This window comes from Calidris pugnax, unplaced genomic scaffold, assembly GCF_001431845.1.
Source record: "Calidris pugnax isolate Ruff unplaced genomic scaffold, ASM143184v1 scaffold70, whole genome shotgun sequence".
NCBI classification, from domain to species: Eukaryota; Metazoa; Chordata; class Aves; order Charadriiformes; family Scolopacidae; genus Calidris; species Calidris pugnax.
This window is the reverse complement of record NW_015090862.1, coordinates 6,999,524-7,024,419: the sequence shown is the minus strand read 5'-3', so window position 1 is coordinate 7,024,419 and position 24,896 is coordinate 6,999,524. Positions and strand designations below refer to the sequence as shown.

General features: G+C 39.3%; 1 protein-coding gene across 2 annotated transcripts in view; it reads right to left on the bottom strand.

Annotated features, from left to right (window-relative positions):
• Positions 1-21,732: 21,732 nt before the first annotated feature.
• The window catches only part of WDR72 (WD repeat domain 72), a 110,835-nt gene continuing 107,671 nt past the window's right edge, over positions 21,733-24,896 (bottom strand). For both annotated transcript variants that reach the window (XM_014944325.1, XM_014944326.1), the window contains one exon: positions 21,733-23,164. In XM_014944325.1, the coding sequence (XP_014799811.1) occupies positions 23,109-23,164 (56 nt within the window). In that variant the 3' untranslated portion in view covers positions 21,733-23,108. The remainder of the gene's footprint in view (positions 23,165-24,896) is intronic.

Here is a 24,896-nt window from a genome sequence, read left to right as displayed (position 1 = left end):
ATTTATCATTATGGTGTTTCATACCCACATACCCATAAATATTTGGTTTTGGTTGTAAGCAGACATGAGTGTCATGGAAAGCTGACCTGTAAGTAAGTAAGAGGAAAATCTTATCTGTGGCCTTGGAGAAAAGGAGATAAAAATGAAGGGAAAGTTTGAGTAGTGTGAGCAAAACTTTTTTTAAACCTAAATTAAGTAAATGTCCTGTAGTCAGTTATTAACTTCACATGGTTAATATGGCTGTTTGGTCTAGAAAGGTTATCTGCTGTAACATTTCTTAACATTTTCATAATGTTATCAAGAATTAAAAAGGTAACATTTATCAAACATTCACAGTGTCTGTGAGTCAGAACAAAGAGCAGTCACACAGTTGTGATAACGTCCAAGCTGTCAGTTATAAGCAAGTCCAAATACCTTGGAGATATTTGCTTTTGGATGATGCATTCTTTGTCATGTAAAAATGTAACTTTTCAAAGTACACACGTTACTGATTAAGTCTAAGTCAGAAAATCTTATTTCCTTCTAATTATTCCTAAAGCTCTATGCAAAAGATGGAGAAGGATAATCAACGGGATGATCCAGATAAAAGAGAACCTTAACATGAAGAGAAATCAAAGGGCCCAATCCTCCAAATCCTTCTATTATTAGTCTTTAATCTGCAGTGAGATTGCTCATGTGAAACAGAATTTACAGGATCAGATCTTAAATCGCCCAACTGCATTTTTCCTAAGAAAAGAGGTGGATTAAAATAGACCTAATGTTCATTGTGTCTGGCAATGTCAGAGAAGCAGTGGCAGCAGCCTTGAGTCTCAAAAGCTCACACCATTCCAGTAGGCTTGACTGTGATCAGCTGGGACTTCTCCTCAAAGCAGTGAGTGGAAAATTTTGGTTATAGCACTTTAGATACCTGGCCCATGAAGCAAGTGAATCGATACAAGTGACCATGCTAAAGGTGGTCAAGAAGCTAGGATTCCCAAACCTTTCCTCTACACCAAACAGCATAACCTCCAATTGAAAAGCTTCCTATTGTTTCAAAATACGAGAAGGAACTAGCTCCGACTTTTCTTTCTAACATTTCCAGCAATGGCTATCATTACTGCCAGGGTGTTAGAAGTGCCTTGGGGCTAAGACATTGTGCTCTGATTTACATTTGAACAATTATACTTATGTGGAGACTATTCCAAGAAACTGCAATGTGCAAGTTAGAAAATGGAGAGCCGTGGAAAACATGGAACCAAACAGCCTCGACTACAACCCAGATCTGTCTTAGGTCCACCTCCAATCATTCATTCCCCCATTCAGATCTGGGCAGTATCTGCTACGTCTGTATTAACACCTCTTATCCAGACCTAGTTCTGGTCAATAATAAATAACTTGGGAAGAGTGAATAGGTGAACAGAATTGCTAGTTACAATCTCTAACAAATTAAAAAGCATCAAATCAATATTATGTTTCAGTGGGACTCCACACTTTCCAATTCACTCAATACTTCCTAAAATTATCATTTCACTAGTTAATCAGGGATTATTTAAATAATGTGTTAGCTATGGCTTTGCTGTCAGTGTGTATTCCATTAAGTCCAGTAAATCCTGCATCAGGAAGTGGGACTGGAAGGATGAGAGGCACCTGCTCACATTCCTCTGTGTTGCAGGTACATAGAAACCCCACAGGCTGGATTCTGCACCTCTTTCCTTGGCCTGCAGCCCCTCTTACAGGAGGAGTGAGCAGACAGCCTGGCTTCCTTCTGAGTCAATGGGACAGGAGGCATGGACAGAGGGAGCAGCATACAAGAGCTCCTCTTTTACCTGTAGAGCTCTCTAGGACTCACAAATGCCCTCATTTCTCAGGAAGGAGAATGTACTTCTGTTCTACATTTTTCTTCTTTCCCAGACTTTCTAATCTCTTAATGTAAAATAGATCAAAATGATAGATGGCTCATTGTCTTCATTCTGCTTTGGAGATCATGTTACTTTGCTTTCTGTTGTCCTGACTCCTCTGTAGAATGTAACAGAATAAACCTACTAATTAGATCTGTACACATTACTGATTCTTCTTCCCTTCCTGCTAAGCATTACACAAATTCCTTCTCAAAATGTGTTGTGGGTTTTTTAGCAAAATGCAAAAATAGCAAAACATCATTGTTAATTCATTGGGGTTTTTAAATTATGCACTTGAAAATATTTGCTATTTTATATAATATTTGATCTTAATTACAACCATTGGTGTTATCCTTAGAGAGCTGTGATTACAATTACCAAGAACAGTCCAGGATGAATAACCAATTCCAGGGCAAATTCCAAACCAAGTTATAACTAACAAGTACAGGTAGATCTTTTTTTCAGTGACATGGCTCTATATTTACTGTAGTCTAACCAAGATCAGAATCAGGCTTTCTTGAAAGACATTGTTCTCTCAGATGCCTTTCCAGATTAATTGGCACAATTACAACCTTCTTTCCCTCTTCCCCATCAGGTTGATCTGTATGTCAGAGGCTTACAAGCCTTGTTGATTCAGAGCTGAAGGAGTGCTGTAGGGAAACGAGTTACAATGGTCCTCCTTGTCTCTAAAGGTCCAAACTCTTTTGGTTTTGATATAGAAGTCACAAAAATACACTAACCTTTCATTCACTCAGACTTCTTCTTCTTCATTTGAAGGCTGAGACTCTTCCAGAACGCAATGGGCTGTCTCCACCTGTGAAACGCTTCATGAAACCCTTATATGCACTTATTACTTCTTCAGCTACCAGAGTAAAAAGACTATTGGCATTCACAGTCAGAAAGTAATCTTTCAACTGGAGAATTGCTAAGCCAGAGGGGATAGCTTAGTGATCTAAACATCTAGGATCAAATTAAGCCTTGGTGCAAGAGAAAGCAACTCAGCTGACTTCAATGGAACCCTGCTCATTTACATCAGAGGTGAATTTGTCCCACAAGACTGCGTGGAAACACAGATTCAAATCCCAGCAGCCAGGGACGAGTTAAGAGCGGTTTGTCAAGTCAGCAATATGAGAGCAGGTTTCTTTTGAATGCTAGGTTAGCAAAGGCTATTGTGAATAAAAGTGGAATTCTTATTTTCCTGAAAGGTATGGCACACCCAGAAATTGAGAAGGCTTGGCTTGGAAACGTGTTTGCAAGTATATGTCATTTCATACAGAAAAAAAAAAAAAGTACCTCTTCCCCTTTTCTTTCAAAAATTCTTATTTCTTTGCTTATTTCCTCCAAATATTATATGAAGACATCACTGTTTTTCAAAAATGCTCATCAAGACAACTTACTGAAATGCGCTCAAATAGTTGTTTTCTTTAAATAAAAAGCTATTTTATCTATTTAAAAACTCCCAAAACTAAACAACATGAACTATAAAGAGAAGTTTACAGTCTGCTATGTGTTTACCTAAGATCTAAATAGTAGCAGCTAACAAGATGCTTCTCTAACTTTTTCCAGAACCTGTTAGTAATGTGCTGGTGATAACAGTGTTTTGTCCTGATCCATTTTATCTTTCAAAATCATTTGCTCAAGTAGCTGACACATTTTTGTCAGAACAGAAAATGCTGCTAGACATACTTCAATTGTCTATCCCATAAGCAGCATGAATACTGCCACTTAAAAATAAGAATTTGTGACTTTTCCCCACTTTTCTGCACTATTTCTCTGTTCTTGTTTCCATTGTGTTGAGAAAAACAATCCTTCTTCTTTTATACTGTAGAGGGGGAGCAATTAATACTGCATTTTCTTTTTTCCACTGTAGTTTGACCGTATATTTTCCTTATTTCATCAAGGCTAAATAATATTTTCATTTAGAAATGAAGACAAAAATATTATTATTAACAACACAAATGTCATTTTCAGACCTGGCGTATCCCACATTCACAGGGAAAGAGGAAGGGGAAATCAAGAGCAGCTCCTATTGTCTCCTCTCCTGCTTAGACGTCCAGGGGAAAAGGCTGTGGGTTAGTGCTGTGCGAAGACAATGTTCCAATATTAGAAATCTCCCAACCAGAAAGTTGTATTTTGGGCTTGTGTTTCCCAGCCCTCTGCAATAGCGAAGTCCCTAAGTGCTGTTAGATGGCAATTACACCTTAAGCAAAAAGATATTGCAGATCATTGATTCCTGCAAATCTCCTCTCCTTTGAAGTAGCAGCACTTGCTTATGAATGAAGATACACACACTTTCACCTTGAAATCACACGAACCTATTTTCTCTATTTAGTCCTGGAAGCACAAGAATTAGGTGTTCCAAATTAGATACATCTCATCTGAAGAAAAGAGGTTTGATCCTGAGAGCCTTAGATTAAGCAGGCGAGGTACTTGTGTGAGTAGGCTCAGCAATACAACTTAGACTGCTTGTGGGAGGGAGAATTAAGAATATGAAGTTTGCAGAACACGGTTCATGTTTGTCTTGGACCTAAACACTTGTAGCTCCACTCAGGTGAGCAAGAGCCCAGCCATGCTGCTGCCTCCCCTCCGAATGTTTGCGCGCACGAGGACTCCTTCAGGGAGGAAGGCTCCCAGAACTGCGCTGAGGGAAACTACACAGTTGATTGGTGGAGAAAAAAAATAGAAGAATTAAGCTCTTCTTTGATTTTACGGAACATTGACTCCTGCAAATGTGACCTTAAATTCAAATTGATTTGATCTTAAATGCAGGAGATTTCATCTACCTTCCAGGCAAATATGCTCCATATGTTAAATACCAGTAAATATAGCTAAGTTCTCCGTTGTCTATGAATGGAATACAGAACAGCTTTTCTGTAAAGACCAGATTCTCCCTGAGCAGCAGAGGATTTAAAAGGTCAGTACTAGTAATGATCAGCTGAAAAGAGGGGCTTGCCTGAAAGCTGCTAGAGCGTTTGCATTTCTAGTAGGTCCTAAAGCCCATTGCTTGACCATCATTACAGAAAAATGCAGGTGAAACAGCGCCTCGTGGTTTTTTCTGCAGGTGATGCTTCTTACTTCTTTGCCTTCTGATCATGAACAATAAAACTAGAATGTTATTTTTAGGAAATATAATCAAAAGTCAGATAGTTCCTCAGAGTTATCCTGGGAAAACTGCCCTGAGTGCAGGAGTTAAACTAACCACTACTGTGTGGGATAAGGAAAGAACTTCTTGGGTTTTATCTCATAACTGCTCACTGTCAGGTTTTGTGTTTTTTTAAAGTGCATTGTACTGTTCACCACCTGAAGAAGATTTCCTAACAATTTTGGCTACTTATTTGTTATGCAGCCATCTGATATTGTTCTGGATAGCCTCTGTTTTTAGTCCTTGGATTGTACATCCCGGGGAAGATGAGCGATGCTGTTCTCTCTCCCAAAGATAGATTGCCCCTGAGTGCCAAAAGCTGGCACAGGAAAAAAACAAAAACAGCAGCAAAGTGCTCATGGCAGAAGGCTTGATGGAAGCTTTAGGGGACTAATTCTGATATGTTTACTTTATTTTCTTTTTAATGGGTTGTCAGCTGAGGAGAACAAACAGCTCTTCCTGCATCCAGAAGCATAAGCATTTATTGGTCCAGATAAAGCACCAAGAAGAAATATTATTCAGGTTGTACTATAAGTCATCACCATGTCTCTTCAGGTAAAATGCCAGAGTATTTCTGTTGTACAGTTTTCACTGTGCTGCTCTGTGCAATGCTGGCTGGTAGTGGGATGTACTCGTGGCCATTGGAACGGCGCAGAGTTTAATACTGAACATACCCTCTTACTCTGACCCTGTAAGAGCCTCGCAGGTAAAAGTATTTCTGATGCTGAAGAAGCAGTTCTCTTGGGAACGACACACATGTACTTTCCATGGCAGGGCACACGCTCATAGGCATGTTCTGAGCCCTCCAGGAGCGGGGCAGGGTTTGGGAAGGTTTAAAGAGCTGAGGACTGCAGTGTTCCAACTCTGATAAACATACGCTGGGAATCCCTGCTGTCTCTATGCTGCTTAACCAGTCCTTCTTCCTGAGCAAAAGGAGATTGCTATATTTTCCTCTTCTCGGTCCATATTACAAAAAAAGCCTTATTTTTTTAACATTGGCATTGCATTAAGCAAATAGTACACATGGAAATCACTTTCCCAATTGTCAGAGTATGGACCTTAGCACAAACATATGGGATTATTTTCAAAGTGTCTGGGAAAAGAAAACACATTGATACTGCTTAGATATGTTTCAGAATGTTGTCAGCATAAAGTGCAAAAATACATCTCCTCGTGCTCGCACTGAAGTTGGTTGGTAAATGTACTACTGAGCTGACATTCAGTGTCCTTGTAATGAATCAAGTCTATGTCTTTGCAGAAATTGGGGTTTACAGCAGTGTGCTCTGGGTTTATAGCAGAGAGTAGTCTTACAGATCCATGTTTCCTTTATGTATTTCAAATTGCTTTAAAGCATAAGCCCTTCTTTGCAAAGAGTTCTTTAGAAAGTAAACCTCCTAATCGCCTTGTATGTTCTGGATCAGCTCCTCAGCTTTCACACTAGGTTTCATTATGACAGCATCTGTGTTGCTGCGTGAAACTGCCCAGAGGGAGACCAGAATGACCAATAAATCTTATTTCCCAAAATGAATACTCTTCTGGGCAACTTCAGTGTAACTCAGTTGAATTGTCCAGGGAGAAAACCTGTGGGCATGGGTCCATTTTATGACCTCCAGTATCTATCTACTTGGCATGTCAGAGTTAAACACCAAGCAGCCTTTGGCTATCTGGTTGTGCCTTTGTGGTGACAATGACATTGCCCTCAAAGGCAACCCAAGGACATTCCTAGATTGTCAGTAGTTAAGCAAATAGGTTTTGATGGTAGCCTAAACATGTGCTTGTGCCAGGCTCTCTGAAGGACCAACAGATGCCAGGTATCAGCTCTCTGAGGTGCTCTGGAATACAGGGAATTGCTGGAGCCCTGTCAGACACAGTGGGAATTCAGCCAACAGGGATCAGCAGAACCAAAAACCAGCTGGGTAACTCTTGTATTCCTCTGGTTTATGGATGTGAGAAAGCTAAGGTTGCTATTTTATCAACAGCATCTCATTTATAAACTGGCAACTTACTCACTTTAAGACAATTATTAATGGCACTATTTATACTTTTGAAGGATCTGTGCCCCTACTGTACAAATAATTCCAATCCCAGGTTCTGCTCTGGTATAATCATTCATATATATCAGTTAATGACAATTTAATTGCATATCCTTATCATCATAAATACTGAAATATTTGTATATAATAATATGTGCTAAAGAACACATTGAATTTCAGTTTGCCATTAATTTCAGTTTGCTATTTATATACAGCATATGGATTTCAACTTTTCCCTTGACGCTGGCATTGTTGAAACAACCACTTGATCTATTAAATTTTTTGAGTAGCTCTTTAAATTATAAATAGTGCCCAGTTGTTTATTTCAAGTGCTTTCAGTACTCCAAATGTGGTTTAATTGTATTTGAAAACTGCCAAATATCAATGGAGATCAATCCTGTCCCATTGATCTGTTTATGCAGTTAAACATGTAGAATATCAGATTCAGGCTCTAACATATTTAAATACTCCTCTATTGATCAGCTGCTGCCATGATCCAGCACAGATGATGGCGTAGATGATTACAGGAAACTGCCTGCTCTGGTTTGCTCAACTGATACCTCTGTCTTTCATCATGGAAAAACTGATCCACAGCTCAAAAACAGAGGGCACACAAGCTTGCCATACACAACTGTTCAATCCGTGGAAAGATTTTAGCATCTGATGTGGGAAACCACAAAAACACATACGGAAAAGTGTGGGAAAGTACATTAAAATCCTGCACCTTACTGCCTGACTGTGACCAGAGGTGAGTTAGGGAGCTCAGACAGTCTTCATTCCTTCACAAAAGCAACCTATTACTCTCCAGAGCTAAAGGATAATGGTCTAAACTTGCAACACAGAACTGTATTCTCTAAAAGATTATGGGGGGAAAATGCAGAAATGCCAGATCTTGCAGTAATGTTGTCAGTGTTTTGGATTAGTATGGGATCCTGGTTAGAGAGCTCTACGGTATTACTTCGCTTCAACCCAAAATGCCTATGAACAGATCTTCTAGAGCTAAACAAAGTCCCTTTTCACAGGGACTTTGTTAGATATTTTGAATTTCCATGAAAAAGCTGACCAGGAAACATCAACCTCTTATATTTGTAGCTCAGAACTAATTTGGCGCAGAGAGAGTGCATGGGGAAGAATGAAGTGTTTGTTTCCAATACCGGGTACAGATCAGGGCCAGGTATCAGAGGAAAATCACTCTCTTGCCAGTGATGAGGTTACGAGGGAGCAGTTCTGTGCTGGTACCTCTCAGAGCCCCAGAGGGGAGAGCGCCTCTCATGTCCCTCAGATATCCACAGCTGGAGTGAGTGCAGCAAAAAGCAGAAGGAGATGAGGGTTTAGATCTTGGGAAAAGAGGAGGAATAGAATGGATTAAAGAGACTGCTCTAGAGGATTGGCTGAGCTTTTCTAGGTAAGGAGATAAAGGAAATCTGTGTATAATTCCAGAAAGCGCCTGATGCGTGTGACAATATTGTAGAGAGAGGAGGGATGTGAGGAAGTGCCAGGAGTGTGGTCTTCCCACTCCTAAGCACAGCATTGCTGTGGATGAATAGGCGTAGCTTCGTGCAGTTCAGTGACTCTTTCTGAGACCTGAACGCTTTATTTCTTGGGCTTTGGAAATCCCACCGAGCTGTGCAATACTACAGTGAAAACAAAGAGCAAATACATATAAATTGCTCTGTGGTGTTTCAGGTGAGGGAAAGCTAGGAGTGAAACTAACCATCATTATTGTCACTGTACTTTGTCAACTAGTAAAGGTAAGTAAGAAATTGTCAAGTTTTCTTCAAAATGGGACCTTGCTTCAGGCCTTAAGTGAACAGCCTTCTCTGGGAACAGGTGCATGTGGTACTGTCATTAGGTTATCAGATACGCACATTTTCCTGAACTGTACACAAGACACTGTTTGAACAGTTTGAAATGCTTTAAAACTTTTCTTCTTATGCTAAAATAATGCTAAATCTATAGTTTAAGATAACCTACATATATGTTATGAGGTCATATCCACTGTTTCTGAAATTACTTCATATGATACTAGATTAATAGAAAAAGACTTTTTGAATATTAGTGATAATTATTGTAACTATTTTTACTTACAATCATTTTTGAGAATACTGCATCTGCTTTAGACTCAGGACTCCCTTGATGGCTGATGGCTGTCTGGCAGGACTTGAAGATTTCAGCAGTGGCTGAAAATGAATTTCGACAGATATAATAACAGCAGTATTCCCACATTAAGAAATATGAAATAAGAAAAAGTAAGATTGTGTTGAGTGTAGGAGACTTCCTTCTTAGCAGGAGTCAAGCGTTGCAGGTAATACTCTGCTGGTAACAGCCAACTTGAACTGGCACTCATCAATATTTCTAAATTACTAAGGAGAATTTAGCTAATCATTAGTTTCTTTACACCTTCTGGCAACCTTGTAAAGATTGCAATGAGTTAATATAAATCCCATAAAGTTCACCAAATGTCCCATGACTACCCGAACTTTGTGGGAAACACTAATTTAATAACCAACCAAGAGGTTACAATACAAAACATTTGTTGAAGGTATCTTGGTATCTGAGTGTGACTGACAGGGTGATGAATGATGATTGCTGGGGTAGCTTTGAACAAGTGTTCCTCCTCCAGCAAAGTCAAACAGACCTTGCAGAGGAAGTTATGGCATTCACGTTTTGTTAGGGCAACTCAGAGATCAAAATCTATATGCCAGATCTTTAAAATGCTGAGTCCAACCTCAAGAGTGGATGATTCTTTTTAAAAGAACCTCTCTGGAGCTCTCATGTCATTGCTACATGTTGGCTAAAGACTCTGATACCCCTGTGCTCCCAGCAGCAGAGACTTTGCCAGCAGAGCCCAGTGCAGCATTCAGATGACAGTGTGAAGCCCTGTCCTGTCTGCCAGGCAAATTGCAAAATATTTGCCCAGGATGGTATAAAGAATATTTTATTGTGTGTACTCGTCAGATTCTTTGCAGAGTGCTTCAAAGCAGGCAGAGAGAGCAGTAAATGTTGTCTTTGCATGTGTGAATTTGAAAGCCTCTGTTAAACTTCACCATCTATGTTTAAAGGCTCATCATTCACACAATCCCTCTTCTTATCACAGACAATACACACCACAGCATTCAAGCACAAATGCAAACCAGTCTCTCACATAAAGTGGAAAAAATAAGGATAGAAGGGGGTAAAATATGCATGAAGCTATTCTATCCCCATATGGCCTGAAATTTGCTCAGGGTATTATACATATGATTAGCAACTGTCTGTCAACTAAAGGGAAAAAAACTTGGAAAATTTAAGGAGGATATGGATTTTACTGAAGATGTGCTAATCACATGATAATTAAATATAAAAAGCAGAATTATAAATTTCTGCCTCAAAGATGAATTATTTGAAAACAGGAAAAATAAGTGGTAAGATTCTCCTATTTTTTGTTTGCTGGCATGTTTGCTAAGACCTGCCTCGTAATGGGTTAACATTTCAAATGTGGAGCCAAATCTATCAATCATATTGTTCTGGTCCAATTGTCAGGACCAAAATTAGACTCATTTATCTTTAAAATATCTTTAAGAGTGCTAAACATATGTGTATATAAAAGTATAGAAGAGTTTGATGAGGCAGTATTATTGATTATGAATGGACATGGGCTAATACACATAAAGATTGGTGTGTAATATGTATGTGCAAGGGAAGAGTTAAGTGTTTCCACATCTATTATTTCCACAGTCCTATCACTGACATTTCGTAATGTAACTGCAGTCTTCACATTCAAAGTAGGACTCAATATGAAATATACAATGGCCTATATAAATAAACACATATACACACACACACATATATATAAACACATACATGCAAGATTTGACTCAAAATACTTTAGAATCAGTGAGCCTGTTTCAGTGAGGTCACAGCAAATAAATGTGATATTTTTAATATAAATTCACCGTCTTACATTTTAATGCATTTTAAAACCTATTAAACACTTTAATTTAGGAGGTATTTTACATAGAATCATAGAATTGTCGAGACATCTGAACATGTGTTTCAGAAACCAAACATTCATCATAAGTTTCTGTAATTTTGTCTCTTTGGCAGTAGGATGTTTTGGATTGATGTGCAATATAAACTCAATAGTGTATTCACGCTGGGCTTTCTTAAGACACCGCTCAGAATATCTCATGGTGGATTCAGAGTTATTGCTGTTCCTTTAAGCTTCACTCTACAGTTCATCTCTATTTTAAAAGTATGATGAAGCTTCTTAAGAAAAACTAGACTTAAGCACTTAATATTTCTCTTACTTTTACAGTAATAAGTGGTGATAGCATCTAATTGTGCTATTTTATTTACCTACATACTTACCTAGCTCACCCCTATTAGAGCATCTGACTGTGTCACAAACCTTAATGAACTTACACTCACAAAACTCCCACGAAGCTGGAAATTGTCCCTCGGTTTCTGTGGGAACAGAGATTCACATGGCTTGCCCGAGAGAGATGAGATGTTTGAACTTGAATCAAACTCAAGTCTTCTAAATTTCAGTTCAGAAGAGCAGCATGTCTTTATAAACAGTTCTTACGCTCGGGTTACATTTCAAGTGACTCCCTACAGTAAATTACAGTCACTTCAGTTTTGTCCCTTTTATTGCTATACAGCTACCAAGCAAAAGCTGTAACGAAATATGCATAACTTTCTCATCTGCTATTTACATAACAATATCAAGTATAAAAACTACCTTTATCGAGTTATGCTGTGTCCTATCAAATTCAGTACTTACATTTTGTCTACTTTTATTTACAGAATGAGAACTTCTATGAATCGGTTTACCTGCTTTTGTTCTGCTAAAGAAATATGACAGCTTGGTTTAGAAAGGTCAGTAACTTCTTCTGAATCAACACTTTTGATTCTCTTCCTCGTCTGTAGCTGTGGAAGAGCAGAGACCACTATATTCTCGTCGGTAAAACGGTTCTGCTACTTCGCTAAACTCCCCACAGACTCTGTAGCTCAGAGGTGACTTATGTCCAAAGTTTCCCCAGGCTTAAAAGAAAAGGGACTCACATTCTGCCAAAGAATAGCCAAGACCATCATAGAGGAGATGAAATATAAGATAAAGTGGTAATATTGCAGTGGAATGATCCTATATGGGACCTTGATTTTTATAAAGTGACACATTACAGACATAAACCTGAGTTGGAGGCATCAAATCTGTATCAGCAGCAAGAGCGAAGCTCTCCGAAACTCAGCAGATCTCCTGCCTGGGCTTGTTCCCATCCTCCTGTGAGATGAAAATGTAACAGGAAGCTCTAGAAAGAACATGTATTTTCAGCTCCATGATTTGATTAATATTATAGAGGACTTTAAAGATGACTCATATACATATCGTGTTTCTATTGAAGTGGATTCAATCCACTTTTATACTAACTTTTAGCACATCCAGGAATGCACAAATACTACATTGACATACATGCTATTATTCTGTACATACCCTTTGTATATGTATCTGTAGTAGGAAATTAAATGTGCCCGGGACTGTTTTCTGGCAATAAAGCCAACAGCCAGAAGAAGACCTGAAAGAAAGTTTGAGTGCAAAACTCTTTTAGCCTCCAGAAGAGCACAGACATGTGCAAACACTTCCTAGCAGGTATGGTCATCAGGAGTGTATTAGTTGTTGTAGATCAAGAACATGGAGATTATTGAACCATTTTATCAATAGATATGAATTCCCATACCTGAGAATGTTCTCTTACTCTAATTTACCAGACCAGACACACCATCTCTTTCTACAGTCACCCTACAGGGAGGGCCCAGGTATACCTGCTCATATGAATACATAAATATGGTATTAAGATGGTGAAAAACAATATAAATAACTCATAAGGAAAACCAGATTAGTGCTTCATTTCACAGGGTTGAGCTCAAACAGACCAAAGTTGTCAGAGGAGCACAGTCGTAGATTAGTTATGCCCCTATTTTTCTTACAAATTTTGAAGCATTCTACTTTCATTATTTTGTACTTTCAAAGGATAACTCCAGGTTCCCAGGCTTACCAGTGTGATGTCATTAGTAGAACTTCAGTCATCAGCAGTATTTCAACTGATAGCCATTGCTGGTAAAAGGCAAGATAAGCAAAGTCAGACCCGGGCACTGTCAGTGTATTTGCAGCTGCTCTTCCCCCGTGGGCACCGCGCTCCCGGAACAGAACGAGGAGGGTGTGTTTGCTGAGAGAGAAGTGCACGAGGGCAGATGAGGATGAAGTATCTGCTGGTTTTTGCTCTAGATACCAAACCAAGGCTTTAACCACTGGCTGCCACTGAGGATCCTATGATAGCTTTCACAAGCACAGTTCAATGCATTTCACTTAGTTGTCACTTTTTTCAAAAGCACTGTTGTGCAATGGCATTGGTGTGGAATAGAAGTTGAATTTCACCATAGAGATAGCTACATTTCAGTGGTGGGTGAAGTGATCCCAGCAGACTTTGTAAAGCACTTTGGGATTCTTACAGATGAGAGGTGCTATATAAATGTCAGGTATTGTTATACACCACTTAGGAGAAATGTTTCCATTTATTCCTCTGGATTTACTGTTGAACATTTAGAGATAATCGTCATTGCTGATAATAACAGTTAAGAATAGCATCTTGAACGCTGCAGACTGTGTAGATTGTTCTGTGTTCTGCTTGCCTGTAGCAGGAGGTTGCATACTGATAAGAAGGAAGAAATTTTTTTGACAATGCATTTATGGAGAACTAGCTATTTTTCATATTATATGGTCAAAGTGCAATCATCAGAGTTATTTACATGGCTGCATCAGTTACAGCCCAGGATTATTGAAAAGATTCAGCAAAAAGGTAAGTTGCTTTCATGATGATATTCAAAACAGCATAGTACAACAGCTTCCTGTAGTAGACCCATTTGTTTTACTGTATTACCTCTCTATATTTGTCTAAGTTCTACTCATTCATTTTATTAATAGATTTTATTCAAATGCATGACGGATGTTTCTAACAATGCTTACCCAAGCACTAGTTAGAATTTGTTAGAGAGATTCCACTGTTGATCCTAACATGAGTGCCTTTGGATTTTGGTGTTTTGTGTGGGGTTTGGGGCTGGGGGACATTTTTTCCTTTAGCATAACAGAGTTTCCAAAGTAGTCCAATATCGATTTTAATAGGAGTGTAAAAGGCAGGCTGGTTTTGCCAGGTAGATGAGTAATTTCAGCTATGCTCTAACAAACCAAATGGTCTTTATAATCCTGGAAAGCAATCCTGCCCCAGCAATTCTCTCAACTGAATATATTCTCAACACCTGAATATAAAGACCCTTACATTTCCCCTTCTTCTGCCGCTTCCCAAGTCTTTCCTCTCAGATTTCTGCCTTCCAGTTGGGGTATCTCATTAACCTGCAGGCTCTATCCCTGTCTCATTATCTTCTCCTGAACATCTGAGAGACGCAGAAGCCAGGCTGTATTAACCCACTGATTGCTGCTGACCAAGGGATGCCCCTGAGCCCTTTTGGAAGCAGCGCTGGTTGAATAAAAGCTGTTGGAGGATACGGTCTGGGAGTGAACACTGAATAAGAAAACAGGAGTAATTTACTGTGGGGATTCATTTTGTCAAAACCTTTGTGTGCAAGGGACCTGAATCTATCTTTAAAGAAGCCATGCAAGCTTCCCCCTTTTTCCCAGTGTCTTTTAGTACCAAAGCTGTAAAAGCACAAACATGTACAGAACTACCTCCTCCCCTCCCTGCTAGACAGCAAGGGCACTTTCCTGGCTAATCCAGAAAGATTACCCCCAGGAAAAGGGACTAAATGCTTAAGAAAATACAATGTTGCTAAGTTTCATTTTATAGTGTGTCTTCCTTTCAAGAATGCCACATGAGCTCAGTGGGCACTGTACCCAACACCTGCAGGATTGTGGTTATGGCTATATGTATCCTATGCAAATTCCCAGAAATTCCCAGTCTTCCTAGAGTATTGACATTTACATCTACCTTCAGCAGCTCCGTTCAGAATTACCATAAAAGATCACAGGGTGCAGCTTGGAGGTCAGCGTGATCACAATTTGGTCATGCTAGTGTATTTACTCTTGCTAATAGAGTTTACTTCTTTTTACTTTCCCTTATTGCTGCTTTTACCTTGTTCTCTCCCTGTGGGAGTTTAACCACTGCCTATCAGGGGAGGAAGAAAACCCTCAAAATTCTGGGAGAAGTGTGATAGATTTGCCCCACACACAAGGGAGAAAAGAAAGAGTCAAACAGCAGAAACACAGATGGACATCTGTAGATTTAAGCTTTGTAAAAAAAGTGGAGTAACACAGGGTGCTACATGTTTCAAGGGCTAAGCAAAAAGTTCCAGTAATATCTGCTTAAAGGACTTAAATAGCAGAGAAGGCAATTTTTAATAAAAAATCTAGAATGAAACCAGTAAGTACTCATGCACCTATTCAGAGATGTGATTTAAGACACAAGGAAAGACATTTCTGAAATCTAAAAAAAAAAAAGATAATTTAAAGCTAAAGGTTTACCCCAACAGTATCATAAATTCTCCTCATGCACAACGTTAGCACAGCAGAACCCAAAAGCCTGAAATGTCTTTCAAATATCATTGGTCCTCAAGTGACATTATATTTGTAAGTATTTAGTTGAATAAACATGTAAATGTAACAAGACACATGTTCATCATATGATAGATGGTGGACCCACCTAACTCTTCCCAGAGATCTCTTTATGGAAACCACCAAAGAACCTCGGTAATTTAATCACTAGCCACTGCAACTGGCTGACTGCCTGTTAATTGCTCAGACAATACCCAAATTGTCAGACCAAAAGACCACCCAGTGATTCATTGGGCTGTCACTCCATATAACTAAAGCAACAAATATAAGAAACGGTGCCTGGAATGAGTCTCTGCTTGTGATGTCTTCTCTGATGTTTTTCTCAGTATCCAATCCATTAAAATTGTTCATCAACTTCTTTAAGAGCTTGAAATCTTATTGCTGCAAATCTCAAGTTCCAAAGGAGCAGTTATACTCCAAGGTAATTCTGCAAAAATATCTCTAAGGAAAGCTACATTTGGTAGTTCTCAAGAGTTTCTATATCATACTGCTCAGGTAGTTTTGTTGATTAAGCCTAACAAGTTTGGGCGGGGATAAGAAAAATCTATCAAGTTTTTTGATGATGTAATTTTGGTTGTGTATTTTACTTACAAAATGCCACGACCACCTACACAGCCCTTACTGTATCCTTACAAGACTTCTCTGTGGTAGGGCCTTGCAAACATTTCCATTCCACAGACAAACTACTAACACACAGAAAGGTACTCCAAGTTTCCAAGAGCTTTCTAAACATGTTTTCTTTATAGGTCATGAACAATCAGCACTAATATGAACTCTGTTTGAATTTAAACGCATTTTTGGTTGCAAACCACAGAACTCTCCTATAACTACACTGAGTGTACTACCAGTGTGACAGAGGAAAGTTGAAAAGATATTTTTATTACTTAAGCAGTGGCATCATTTTGAAAATATATAAAAAAAAAGTGGATTTGGGAGACCTTGAAGCAGCTTTCTGACAAATATCTGCTCACTGGAATGGAATTTAAGACTGATTTAATGGATGCTACGAAGTGGAGAGTAAAACCCACCAAATCTCTAAAACACAGCCTATAAGTAGTTAAAATTTACTGTAGGTGTGTATTTATCTGGAAGAGATTTAAGAAGACAAGTGCTTTTCCCATTAATATTTGTCTGGGGTACCAGCTGTAGCATCGTACTCACAGTACACAGGAGGCAGACAAAAGCTGGCCTTCCAGTGTTTGGTGGGACGTGTATCCTGCTGCTGCTCACCACCATTAATTCTACTTTTACTGTTGTCACAAATTTTATCAGCCACAAATTCATACTTTCCCTTTGTTAGTGCTTTACCTGAAGCACTGGTTAAGTAGGAGGAATGCTGTCACTCCAGGACATGTATCAAAAGCATCTGTAATGGCTTTTTGGTAATAGCCCCATTAGGCATGAGGAGCCTGGTTGGTCACAGACCATCCATTCAGTGGAGCGGGAGCTGTAACGGCCCCTCGGTGCGGAACTCTGTCCTCTGAGGAAGCCTCTGCCTGAGTACAGGTGGCTGCCTCATACGCTAGGCCAAGGGTTTCTACTCACACCACATAACGAGGACATCAGAGGGATATTGGTTCCTGTTTCTCTCCCAGCTTCTGCACAAGGCTAGAAGAGACCTGCCCAAATCTGCAGCTGTGGCAGTTGGGTGAGGATGGTTAAGTGCCACTGTCTGCCCACTTTCCCAGTTCCCTTAGCTGATTCCACACTGAACATCCCCAGAGAGGACCCTACAGAATGAGAAATGCTGTCCATTGGATATTTAATCTTCCTGTTACTTCAGCTGCTACTGGTTAAGAAGTGTTGAGGGAGCTGGTGCTGATCTACTTCCTCTGACAGCTTACTGGAACTCTACCATTTGCCTCCAGCACTTAAACAGTATTTCCTAGTTCAAGGAACTACCACCATTATGCTTTTTTGTGCGAGTTTTTTCCTCTGTGCACAACCACGTGTGTAACACCTGCTTTTATCTCCCAGGGCCTGGAGATGATCCCACAAAGCCTCCCTGAGGTTTCAGTTGATGCTGCAGAGATTGAAGCTGCCAGACAGCTTTGATTCTGGGTCTCAGTTCTGTTGCTTCTCTTTCAAAACCCTCTCTACTTCTTAGCCAAAGTAAATGTCAGAGTGCAGACAATTCCACGCTATGCCAAACCAAAGATATTTGGACTTTCAAAATGGTTTTTTCCAGGATAATTCATGGTATTTTTTATAAAGCACTATGATTAGTAGAGCCCACAGCACAAAATCCTACACTGTGTATCTCACAACCTTTCTCGGTCCTTCCTCTTTGTACCATCCACAAGGACACTCACAATCAACAGCTGTCCTGCCCAAGCACCTGCTTTTCCTGCCCAAGCTGCCATGAAATAAATGTGGGGAGTATCCCACTAAATTGTAACATTTTTGAACTTTCAGAAACACACTTTGTGTCCTGAAACCTAGTGCAGCAGAAAAAAATCTAGCAATTGAATTTACAGAAAGAAAATGTGTCATAATGTAGAGAAAAACAAATAGTAGCATCTACATTCACAGACAGACATGACACAGAGCCTTTTAAACACTGATACCAAGTTACAGGCTTCTCAAAAGGTACATATAACTAAGCTGATATCCATCTTAAAGTAATCGTGCTTTCAGTTCATTCTCGACAATAATATTCTTAAACATGGTGTTTTGGAATAAACTCAAGAAAAAGCTGAACTGAATTTCAAGGCTTGAGTGCTGCTGCCATCTACATGGCAGGAAGACTATAAACCAAAACAAACAACAAAAATATGTATGTTGCATTTACTGGGCAGAGCTGTAAGTCTGTTTGCCAGTGTGATTATAGGAAATAAAGTTCTGAAACTGAACAGAATCTTTTATTACCCCAAGCTCGTGTGGAAAATTCATGATTTAGAGTACAATTTCCCCAGGTTCGTATTAATCAAGAAGCTTACACATTATTTAGACAAAATTTGAGAATAAATAAGGAACGTATTATTATTTTACTAGTGCTAGATAAAATATTTTTCTGCTGAGTATTAAGCTTTCAAATGCTGAAAAAAAAAAAGAAAATCTCCCAGTTGCTGTAAAAATGGAAAGAGTAATGTACTTAATGAAACAACATCTACTGCTTACTCCAGTGATGCTATTTTTCACAGCTATCTTACTGAGAGTATTACCAGAGGAAGAAAACCAGCTTTTATCCCTACGTTTGCAAGACACAACGTACATTCAGGCTGCCCAACTCTGTATTCTCAAGCTAATGCTTCTAGAAATACATGAAAGAAAAAGGTATGTGCAATTAAATTTGTACTGTGTAAGAATTTTATCAAATGCATGTTCCACTCTAAAAACCTCTGCCGATGCTTGTTAAGTTTCATGATGTTTAACATCATTTAGCCACTCGTGCTGCTCCACCTTGGCAGCTGTGTTTGTACTCACCCATCACACCACAGCCAGGACACTCGGATTCACGGGGAGCCGAGGACGGGAGTCTTTAGGGGACGTGCCTCTGTCCTGCAGCACAGCACCGCTCTCCACACACTTTAGACTTTCCAGCAGGTGTCATTCAAGAAACAAACTTCCCGTGGTCCCCAATAAGACAATCCCGGGTTATTGTGTGAATTTTATGTTGCATCCAAGTTCAGTATTACTTCTTCAAAAATAAGATTGATGAATTTTCACTGTGAGGATCTATGATTTTGGATTATAACCCAACTCAAACCCTAGTAATAATTCTAAGAGCTTTGCCTAGCAGCAGACTGCATATCCTACAGGGAAGGAAAAAGGGGAAGACCAGCCCTTGAAATTCCTCTGAATCCTTTCTCATGCCAGAATAATGGCCTGCAAAATTCAGCAGAAACATCCATTGCAGGAAGCAGGACCGTGTTTTCACAGCTGCCCCATCAGGAATGTGCGTGCTTCCTACCTGTTATTTCACTGGCACGATGACTTTGAGGTTCACGCTGGAGCTCACTGCCCCACTCTGCCTTCAGAGAACATGCTCTTTCAAAAGGAGAAAAACCTGGAATAAGGTAACGCTGCTTATTGCAGCTGTCCCATTCTTACCTGAATTTTGAACAGTTCAGCTCAGTCTGACTTGCAGAAGCATTACCCTTGCTGGATTCCTGGTGCTGTCTGGAGCTTGTAGCCCTGTTACACTGGTTTTGTTAGTGTCTCTTTTTTAGAGAAACACTGAATCTCATATATATATTTCAAATTCCATGCCAATTTGTTTCCAGAACATCTTTCATTGGATTGGCAAAAGCACTGCTCGACAAAAATACAACCCCAAAATGGAAGCAGTTGATCACAATGATCAAATTTAAAATATGTAAATAGTACAAGAGATTTCAAAATATAATGTTTGGATTTGGGGCCATAAAGGAACAGTTCAAAGTTTAGGGATGTTTCCAGGCAGGAATCTAGGTCAGTGACGATTTAGCAAGTATGAATCATTTGGAAAACGCAAAATCCCTCAAATCAGAGAGACATAAATGAGTTTTGCTTTGGGCTTATACTAAAGGACCAGTAATTTCCTTTTTATTTTTTTTAAATAATATTCTGAATTATGCAAATAATGTACAAAAGGCCTATATGATTTGAAATCTGAAAATCTATTTTCAAGAGAGAAAGTCTTTTAGCTGTCTCACACTCACATGGTGTCTCTGCCTTCTTCCTACCCTGGCTTGCTCGTTCCTCCTCTGCTCTTTGCACCGGGCCTGGAGCCTGTTTTGCCACGGCCTGGTCATGCAAGCACGAGTGCAAACAGAAGTGAGGAAGCACAGAAGAATGGCTCCTCTTCCCCTTCTGTGGCTGGAGTGGGGAGAAATGGCCCTGACCAAGAAACCACAACTTGAGCCATACATTTACTGGACCCTGTGACTTCCGGATGAAAAAAAAAGACAAGACTGTTCTCCCCAAGCAGTTTAGGTATTCATCAATTTTTACCCCACATCTACAACTTAGACAACTACTCTAAAATATTAGCATATTACTCCTTTTGGCAGGATTCCTTCAGTGAAACACAACAGAAAAATATATTCTTAATTACCTTGCAACTTGGCTGTAAAATTGGTCTCCATAAGCATGAATACAGTGGTTCATCAGGCTGCATTAGTACAGAAATGCTTCTTCAGTTATGGTTTACAGGAAACAATTGCAGGAGCTTAATATGTATTTTTGTATATAGCTCTAAAATTGTCACTTTGATGCAAAAAGACTGCTCTAAGCAAGAGCTCATCTTGAGCATATGCTGTGAAGTTGGTTGGTTGAAAGACATCCAGACCACACGGGAAATATATCTGCTTCACTGTGAAATAAATGTACCTAATAAAAAAAGTTCCTGCCTTACCTTACTGATACTGTAATTATAATTAGCACAAAGCACGCATAAGCATGTGCCAAACACCAATCATCACTGCACAAACCCTTCCAAAGGGCTGTCTGTATTGGCAGTCTGCTGATGTGCACTGCTTTGCAGAATTAAAGACAAGCAATCAAATATTGTGTTGCACAAATGTAATTGCTACTACAGCAGTACTGGGTGTTACGGACAATGCCAATTCCTTGAGCTATGAGTCCTCTCTGAACACATCAGTTTTCAAAATATCTGGCAGAAATAGCTTGAAGGAGATTTGTTACCCTGGCACTAAGAGCAGAGCTGGCCCAAGCGAGCAGCTGCTGATGCAAAGCTGTAATGTTTGCTGTGAAGGGAAACACCAGTGAAGAGAATTCTGCAGCAAACCAGAGGTGACCCCTGACAAGGACGTGTGGCAAAGAGGGTAGCACGGTCCATCCTTTATTTGCCATTTGGTTTATCATCTGCAAGGTTCCTGTACTGTTCCTAAGTTCCTGTAGTATTTGCAACTTTATTTTTACTTTCTTGATGTTTGCAACTCTGATTTAATCATGAAAAAGGATATGTGCCAGCTGAAGACACACTCTGATCTCGGTTGTGTTGTACAAGTAGAAGTCAATGACATTATTCCAGACATCCAGCACAACGAAGAAAAGAATGAAGCCATAACACTCAACATCCAGATTGTTTAGTCATCATAATTCAAATACAAGCTTATATAAACAAAAGATAGGTTTTACATAGGAAAATGCCTTCTAAGAATAAGGAAAGTTTTTTCTGAAAAATGCCGAATGTGTGAAAACCAGTGACTTTTCTGTTAAAAGATGTCATTTTTCTGCATAGTATTTACAATTACAGTAAAATAGCATTAAATATCTTTATCTTCTCTGGATTGCAGCCTATTTAATGACATACTCTTTAGTTGAATAAAAACCAAAATACTACTTCTCAAGAGGCCCTTCCACTCATGAAGACCTCGCTGCCATACACTGCACTTAAGAGATACAGACTCATGAGATATAAAAAAGCAGAAGAAGGTTCTGTGTCTGCTTCATGTTTAACCAAATTCAAGCCGTAGTATGGCAACAGAAACCTGGTTTTGTCACACCTGCAGCCGTGACATTTCCCTACAAGAAAGAGGTTCATTGCCAGAGAATCCTACACTGCAGAAACCTTGGCTCTCCTGGCTGAGGCCATTTGGAGTCCCTTTGCCTTCCTTCGCACGCTGACGATTGGTAGCACAGAAGGGAGCTTAGTGCTCTGAGCGGCCATTCTTTGTCAAACCAGCATAAATCCCCCAGAACGTTGGGTGATAAATGAGTCTAATAAGCTGCAAATATTCTCCAAACATCATAATTTTTTTAAAGACAAAAATGTACAGCTGCTTTTCCCAATGAGCACAAAGAGCAATTCAATGAAGCGTACCATTTCAGAAGAGGACTCCAATGGGCTTCTCCAGCTTCATATTGATACTACATTTCTACAGATGATGGGAATAGCAGTATTTATAGCAAAGTAAAATTTACATCCTAGACATGACCAGATTTATAATCAATTCCCCATGCTCTCCTGTGCACAGAAAATTTTTTATATTTTAGTTGATCCTAAGTATTGCATGTTTAATTCAAAATGTGCATTTTTCCTTTAAATGCAAACACATTTTCTAATTATTTCAAATGCATTTGGTTTTGCTCAGTGTTAAAATGTTATCGGTAATAAAAGTCAGAAGCAAGGAGAGAGAAAAATTTAAATTTGATGTACGTAAAAGAATATTAAAATTGATGCAAATGTTTTATGGTCAAAGTTGTAAGATTTAGGATCACTACATAAACTAGTGAAAAACATCTAAAAATAAGGAGTTGATATTTTCTATGTTAGAACTGTCTAAATTTAACTGAATAAATGTAAATCTATTAGTAATGGAAGTGCGAATTGAAGCCAATAAATCAGCAAAAAGAAGCTGATCTTATGGAAGGCATTTCTTCTGAAAATGAACTTTTAAAGGTATACAGTAACAAATACAACCAGCCATTTCACGTCCACACCACATATATCCTATTTCTTGGCTGTTCTTGTGCATCTTCTAGTTCCTTCAGTTAAGCAGGGTTTTCTAACACACCTTACAGGAGCACACCTTAGATATCCAGGGATGTGGCTTCGTGTCATCTGGAAAAGAAATGTATTCATCTGGTTAATGATTTTACAGTTTGAGGCAATAGGCAAGATTTTATTTTTTAAAAAATAAGTTATTTTACAAAATCTTTACGGGATAATTCCTAAGCACTAACATTTTATAGGCAGTCGCTGAGCAGTACGGGCTGTCAGTGCCCACGATCAGTGGGCTGCCCCGACGTTACATCCTCCTCCTTCTTCATGCATCATCATCATCGACAACTTCCATTCTATTCCTGAATCTGTCCTCCTTTACTGCTGCCTATTTTCATGATGATGCAAATACAGAAAAAGAAAATAATGCTTTTCTAGGGTGCTTGTTACTTGGAAATTTACTATTTACTTCTGCATTCTGTCTGTGTACTGCTTAACAGCCATATAGGTGACACAGTGCTGATTTAAATAACATACTGTCCAGTAAATGAAACTTAGAGCTGGTGAGTATTCAATAGAGCAATTATAACTTGCCTATAACAAGATAGTCTCAATTTTAGTGCTGTATTTTTAAGGACATTTTGGCTAATAAGAATCTGTTTTTCTTCATACATGTCCTCATTCTCATTCCTGTTTTTCTGCAGTTCTGTCTCTTACAGAGTGTATTTCAGTGACAGAGATCCCTCACATTCCTGTGCCAAGGTCTCTCTAGGACAAGCAACTAAGCAAGACTGTGAAAACTGCTCAGATTTTCACTATTATCTGTTACACACCCAGAATTACATTCTGTCCTGAAAAGCCAAAAAATGAAGAGGGAAAAACTGAATAGGGGCAATGTATTTGGTATGAAGGGATGGGACAGATCATGAGCTGCAGAAGGGACCGGTTGACTCAGGGAAGAGACTGGCTACTGGAGACCATAAGCATTTAGGGTTCTTACCACTTATGTGGTTTTCATCCAAAAGATATAAAACACTCACCTACAGCTTCCAACTCAATCTTCCATTAGGGAGGCTCAATTTCCCTCTATTACCAGTGAAGTAATAGTCTATTGCCCAGTCTGCTGCAATACCTCTGTTGGGGGAAATAAGAGGCCAGGGGCATCTGTGCCTACCTTGTTTCTTGTGACTTCAGCACAAATCTTTCCTTTTCCTCACAACAGCTGCACTTGCAGAACCCTCCTTAGTGGGATTGCACCACATACGAAGGCTAAAACACCTCAAGTTGTGTCAAGTCCTCCTACATTTCTCTTAGATTTTGACTGACAAAATTCAGAGCATTGTCAATCTCCTTAAAACCCATCTCAAGCAACTCCCTTGGGACAAGGTGATCTGCCCTCTGGAAGTGTGAATTTTCCATCATTTTTTATACAAGAAAACTTGGATTAATACCTCAGACCTAGAAGTCCAACTTGTACATCCATGTTCACCCAGCCTTTTTCTCAGTTTCTCTAAATGTGGAAAATTTGATAAGATGGAAAACACTGCTGGGAATATTTATTTATATTAAAGGAGTCTAAGGGATAGCAAATTCTTCATGGGGGGTTGATACGATTAAAAGCCAAGTTCTACCAAAAGTTGTTGCAATTCTTATCTGATTATTGTGTTCAAGGCCAGCGCAGAGACAAGTTTGAAAAGCCAAGTCTTTGCACGTCAAACAGAAGTAGTCCTCAGCATGTGGGGAAAATGGCAGTGATAAACCTACTATTAGGCATCCGGGAGAGAAGCCCAGCATCTCCTCTGTGTGTGGGCTAAAATAGACACGAGTCACTATCACAGATAATGGCAGCTTG